Below are 6,639 nucleotides of genomic sequence, written 5' to 3'. Positions count from 1 at the left end.
CTATATAATAAGTGCATAGTAAATACTCGCTGTAATTGAAATGGTTGTGTTATCATTATTTGCATTATCTTCTTAGCACAGTGACTGAACTTAATAGTACCTACTTGTGTGCAGTGCATATTTATTAAAGAATGAATGAATGAAATGTTTGTTGCCTGCTTCTGTTTTCTCTCTACACATTCAGTGTTTGTATGTTATTATCCCCACTGTACAGGTAATAAACCTTCTATAGCTTGGGAGTTGGAGGTGACATAAAAATTGGCTTGTTGTAAAGTTTTTCTGCCCCAATTTGTCACCTTACTCTTGGTTCCTAAATGTTTGTCAACCCCATCTCCCATCTGATGCCTGCCAGTGGGAGACAGACCACAGGTCTCTTCCCTGTAATCTGCTTCAGCTGCCAAGGCTCTGATCAAGCTTGCCTGATGGTTGGGTGTCCTGCTGTTGGAAATGTCTCCATGGGGTTGGTTAGAAAACATGGCTTTGCTTGGTTTTCTGGGAGACATCTATTACTTGAAAATATGAAACAGGGAAAACATAGAGTTGAGTTTTACTAGATTTTTGAGTTACCTCGTTAGAGAAACAGTTTTGTGGAAAGACCTTATTCGTTTTGCTGTATGAAAACAATGACAACAGAAAAGTTGCCATTGAATTGATTCCAATTCCTATGACGCTGTAAGTACACAGTGGACCTGCTTCATAGGGTTTTCAAGGCTGTCACCTTTCAGAAACAGATTTCTTCTGAGGAACCTTTGAGTAGGTTTGAACTGCCTACCATTCAGTTCATTGTTCAACACTTATTCAACTCTGCCACCCGGGGACTCCGTTGCTTTCTATTAAAACATTATTAATTGTTTCTTGAAATCATATGAGTAGTTTCTACACAGATACCCAAGTATCCATGTTTTTGTTTGCCAGGTTAGGTCCCCTCTTATTACTGTTTCATTTCAAAGGGTGTCTCTTCTGAATCGTCTCTTCTGTTGGTTTGCAGCCCAGGAAAGAAGTGACTGAAATGTGCTGCTCGGAGAGTCGTTTCTGAAGGGAGGAGTCATCAATGAGCCTGGCCAAGGCCCGGGATCTGTGTGAAGTGGACTAAGGATTTAGTAGGATGTCAACTGAGACAGAACTTCAAGTAGCTGTGAAAACCAGCACCAAGAAAGACTCCAGAAAGAAAGGTAGGGCTGGATTTACTGCCTTGACTGTGGTTCCTTTTCTGTTAAAAAGAAGAGAAAAGAATGAGATTTAAAAAAAAAAAATCATCTTTATGGTTGCATATATATTTTTAGTAGCTACCAGCATTATTTGTTTTTGTTTTTTTGGTACTCATAGTATAATACTTTAGTGACTCTCCACTTTTCTTTGGACAAACTCTAAATTCTATTCATACCCAAAGCCCTTTCTGATTTGCCTTCTATACCCATCCTTCCAGCCTACTCTCCAGCCTCCAACTCGGTTTTACCCTCCCAGCATTCTGTATATAGGTAGTTTTGGTAGAAAACTACCAGTAGTTTTCTATCTGTAGCAGCACTAAGAGACTCTGTTAAACCACAGCTTTCTGGGCCCACTCTCAAAGTTTCTGATTCTGTACATTTTAAAGGATCCTGAATATTTGCATTCCTAACAAGTTCTCAGCTAATGTTGAGGCTGCAGGTCCAGGAATCCCACTTGAGAACCACTAAACTGTTAACTTGGACTGAAATCCTTTTATTCTTCAAAAACCCCCCCCCTTTTGGGGGGTGGAGACAGACTCCTACCTATTCTTGTTTTAATTTAGTGACCCCTTCTCCCACCAGGGGAGCCTTTGCTATTCCAAAAATCAGGTTAAGTGTTTGTTTCACTTGCTTTTTGCTGGGATCTCCCTTTATTGAATATTTCCTCTGTTAGAACTTGTCAACTCTACTATATATTCCTTTGAGCTAGACCTCTTATACACTCTTTAACTCCAAACACTTAGAGACTGCTTGACACAGAGGAGACGTTCATATATGTGATAAGGGAGACTGGTACATGTGATAATATAGTGAATTCCACCAAATGTCAAGTGTTTTAAAGAATTTGGTCTCATAGCTTTTCAGTAAGTTTGTTGTCCTACTGTAATGAAATTTAAGCAACTTTTGTTTTCTGCGTATGTGCCTGTGTGTGTACATGTGTGTCTGTGTTCTTCCTGTGGTTTTCAGCTCTTTGTCTCCCCTTTTATTGGCTGCATGGAAGGAGATTAACAGAGCTCTCTTTTAGGTCTTAGAATATGTCAATATGGACTTACACATGGCTGTATTGGTTGCTGTGTATAGGCAGTGGTTTGTAGCACATACTTCATGTCTGCTCAGTCTTTGTTTTGTGATGGTATTTGTCTGAAACTCTATAGGAATCAAGGTACATAAATGTAATACATATGTAGGTCTTGGACACCCAAAAGCCCAGCAAGGGCTGCAAATTTTACTTTAGATGTTTATTTGAAATACAAATGTTTTGTAGGCAGTTGCTTTATTCCTTAAAACTTAATGTAAACCTTGTTTTTTTTTATGCATCGTGGCCTAAGGATAATGGAAAGAAAACAACTGGGAGAAAGAACAGGGCTTAGGAGGACTGCTATATGAAAAAAAATTGATTGTGGAGCGTGGGACACTCTAGAATTCAAATGCTTTTTCATTGGGAACTGACAAGTTATATTTTGACTTCAAATTTAACCTTTCCACTAAACATGTGCTCTTGAATATGTAATGTATTAAAAATGTTTTCTTGTGAATATTTCTTCATTCTTAATTTTGACATGCAAAACCAGAAGCATTCTGAAGCAAGGATTTAATTTTTCAGGACATCAACTGGGTTGGGGATTTGAGATGGGCATGTGATGGTGGTCTTTTTGTTGTTAAGTGCCATCGAGTCGGTTCCGACCCATAGCGACCCTGCACAGGGTTTCCGAGGTTGTAAATCTTTATGGGAGTAGAAAGCCTCATCTTTCTCCCAGAGAGCATCTGGTAGTTTCGAACTGCTGACCTTAAGGCTCGCAGCCGGATTCATAACCACTATGCTACCAGAGATCCTTGGTGGTCTTTATAAGACTTCATTCTTTCAACCTTTGAAGTAGCTTTCAATATCAGCCCAATACATAGGAGAGTAGTATTTTGTTCTTCTTCTTGTGTGCCATTGAGTGGGTTCTGACTCGTAGCAATGATATATAGGGTTTCTGAGGAGTATCTGGTGAGTTTGAACTACCAATCTTGTGGTTAGCAGTCCAATGCTTATCCTACAGTACCACACCAGGAGAGTGTGTATTTAATCCCATGGAGTCTGGATAGTTAGATTCACATTTTGGCGATATCAGATTTCCTTGCTTTGTGGCCTTGGAAAGCTACTTAAGCCCTCTAAGCTTCATTTTCCTCTCCTATAAAATACACATGAGTCCTGGTGTGATGCCGTAGGATAAGCACTGAACCTCAACATTGGTTTGAACCGAAAGGTCAGCAGTTCAAACTCAATAGCCACTCCTCGGAAACCCTCATACAGGGTCGCTATGAGTCAGAAAGAACTCGATGGCACTTAACAATAACAACAATAGTACCATGGGAACCTCATAAGTTCACTATGAAGATAAAAAATTGAAATTAGGAACTTAAAGGAATTAGTTTGCACCTGGCATAAATTAAATGCTGAATAAATGTTAACTGTGTTTCTCCTCTTCTTCCTCCTCCTTTCTTTTCTTCCTTCTCTCCCTATCTTTCCTTCCCTGAGGCCATTTCCTCCATCCCCATACTTTCCCCTGCTTTTTCCCTCTGCTCTTCTCCTTCTCATCCCTCTTCCTCCTTTTCTCTTCATCTTCATCATCGCCATCACAGTGTTTTCTCTTTTCCCATTTTAGAATCAAAGACTTTAAAAATTCATGTTTGTACAATTGTAAACAGGGAAGAGAAAGAGATGAAACCACAGGGGAAAAACATACACCCACCCACACTCACACACATACCTATACACATGATGCAAAACGTTTACATCTAATTACAGTGATCATTCTTGATGGAGTCTTCTGTACCAGAGAATAAACTGATAATAAGACTGGTAACATTTCTTATATTATCAATTGTGGCCATGGAATAATAAATATTTTATTAAATAAATGGTTCTAAATTAGGGCCAATATAAATAAAACTTTAAAAATGAAATAAAGGAATGAAAAATAGTGTTTAAATATTAAATGTATAATGTTGTTAAACTATACTACTGCTTCTTTCTCTAACTCCATTTGGTTTTCTATGTAAGCAACAAAACCTGCAAATAAGTTTCTCTGTTCTCCTATTTTGAAACACTTATTTCTTTTTCTTGTCTCATTGCATTGGCTGGGCCATTTCAATACAATGTTTTTGATAGTAGGTATCCCTATCATGTCCCTGAGAAATAGAAATGTTTCTGCATGGCCTTTAAGTGTGAGACTTCAGTTTTTAGTGAAGATTCTTTTTTGTCTTTGCTAGTTGTCATTGAGCCAGTTCTGACTCCTGGTGCTCTGTGCTCCATGTATGCAGAGTTGGGCTGCCCCATAGGGTTTTCAAGCCTATGATCACTATAGAAACAGATCACCTGTCTTCTGAGGTCCTTCTGGATGAATTTGAAATCTCTTTTCATTATATAATTTTCTAGAAGTTTTTTTTTGTTTGTTTGTTTGTTTGTTTTTTTCATTTTGACGTTAATCCTATCCTTTTCATTTATTTAGAGCAATGATTATACGCATATGTATATTTTATCTTTAATATAAATTGTGGTATATTTCACTTATACAGACATTCTTATCTTCATTCCTATGGGAAACCCTAATTGCTCATGCTGTATTGTTTTCTATATGCTGCTGGATTTGATTTGATGACATTTTTCTTAGGGTTTTGGTATCTGTATTTATAAGGAGTCCTGGTGGGGCTATAGGATAAGCACTGGACTGCTAACCACAAGGTCAGCAGTTCAAACCCACCATTTGCTTTATGGGAAAAAATGTGGCTTTCTGCTCATGTAAAGATTTATAGCCTCAGAAACCTTCCTTATACAGGCTCACCGTGAGTCAGAGTTGATGGCAGTAGGTTTGGTTTGGTTTTATTTATAAACAAGATTGGTCTGTATTTTTTTGTGTATGTGCACAATAATTGTCTAGTACAAGTCACAATTATATAACTTTATAATAAGAATGATTTTGGAGAGAAGGAAAAAATTAATATGTAGTCTTCTTTCTGGAAAAATTATTATTTTTAGTAATTTCACTTAAGTTTTTTTTTTTTTAAGTATATGCATCTCACTGAATGTTAGAAAAGACAGAATATATGTGCATAATCTTGACAAACAAAAATATATAATTATTCTTAACATTCTAAGTTATTTCCTCTTGGTCTTTCTAGAATAATATGTGGTTGAGATCATAAGATTTATAAATTTTACACGATGCTTTGTGACTTGACATTATATCTTAAGTACATTCTCTTATTATTACATGATATTTTACACTAGAAGAAATTCTATACTTGGCAAGATTTAGATGATTCCTGGGGCATATATTTTATGTCCTAAATAGAAAAAGTGCCTAACGACATAGGTCATCTATCCTGAGAAGAATGGCATGTAGAAAGTTAAGAGGCCCTTCAGACTTTCTCAGAAACCTATCACCTTCTTCTTTAACCAGGCTGTTGAAAGCTAATCAGCCATTTTCAAACACAAGTCACACATAGGCATATTTCTCCACAAAATAAGTTTCTAGACAGGCCATGTATGAAACGTAACTAAAGTATTCACAATTCAAACAAGGGATGGAAGTAGTGAGAAATAAAGTTATTTTCTTCATTCCATTTTTATTGGATTGTGTCACAACACATACAGCCTGTCAAATGGTACCTATTCATGGAGTGGAATTTGATGTAGGACTGGAGAAAGAAAATTGATATTTTCAGGTTCGTTACCTGCCATCAAAGGGTGAGATTCCGTTGACACAGTTCTTGTTATTTATGATCCTGGCATTAGGACACTCTGTGAAAGACTGTAGTAGAGGAACAGAGTCCGAGGACACGAGATCCTGCAGACTTTCTGGAGTGTTCCAGTCATCACTGTCTGGCAGGCTGTGGTAGTAAGAAAATATTGACTTTTGAGCTGGCAGACCTGACATTTAATTCTCACTCTTCTTATCTGTTGTGTAAGCAAAACAGGTTACTTAGCTTCTTTCAGCTTCCTTTTTCTACTTCTCTTTAAGAGAGGCAGATGATGATCATACTTCTTCTAATAATCCAAGGAGCTCCCATGTGGCACAAATGATTAATCGCTGAAAGATTGATAGTTTGAATCCACCTCAGTAGAAAGACCTGACGGTTTACTTCGGAGAGGCTTCAGCCATTGAAAACCCGATGGAGCACAGTTCTACTCTGACATACACGAAATTGCCATGAGTCAGAACCAACAGCAGCTGGTTTTATTAAGGACTTAATGGGACCTAGGAGAAGTTGGCGGTCACGTGGCAGATGACTGCTTTTGGGTCAGATCAAATTGCATTTGAACCATAGGTTCAATTCTGGAAATTTTGTAGAAAAATTCAATCTATTTAGGTTAAAGAATGGTTTCAGTAATCCATCCCATAGTCAGGGCCTGATCTCTTTGAGGGCCAGTTGTTGTTGTTGTTGT

At 37.6% G+C, this 6,639-nt stretch overlaps 1 protein-coding gene across 2 annotated transcripts in view; it reads left to right on the top strand.

The window, feature by feature from the left end:
- The first annotated feature begins 994 nt into the window (after window positions 1-994).
- Window positions 995-6,639, top strand: part of DAB1 (Dab, reelin signal transducer, homolog 1 (Drosophila)) — a 452,378-nt gene continuing 446,733 nt past the window's right edge. The window contains exon 1 of one of the 2 annotated variants that reach the window (XM_006839820.1): window positions 995-1,172. In XM_006839820.1, the coding sequence (XP_006839883.1) occupies window positions 1,106-1,172 (67 nt within the window). In that variant the 5' untranslated portion in view covers window positions 995-1,105. The remainder of the gene's footprint in view (window positions 1,173-6,639) is intronic. The other variant, XM_006839821.1, reaches the window with a different exon arrangement.

This window comes from Chrysochloris asiatica, unplaced genomic scaffold (genome assembly GCF_000296735.1).
Source record: "Chrysochloris asiatica unplaced genomic scaffold, ChrAsi1.0 scaffold00026, whole genome shotgun sequence".
In the NCBI taxonomy this organism is placed as follows: domain Eukaryota; kingdom Metazoa; phylum Chordata; class Mammalia; order Afrosoricida; family Chrysochloridae; genus Chrysochloris; species Chrysochloris asiatica.
This window is presented reverse-complemented; position numbering and strand designations above follow the sequence as displayed.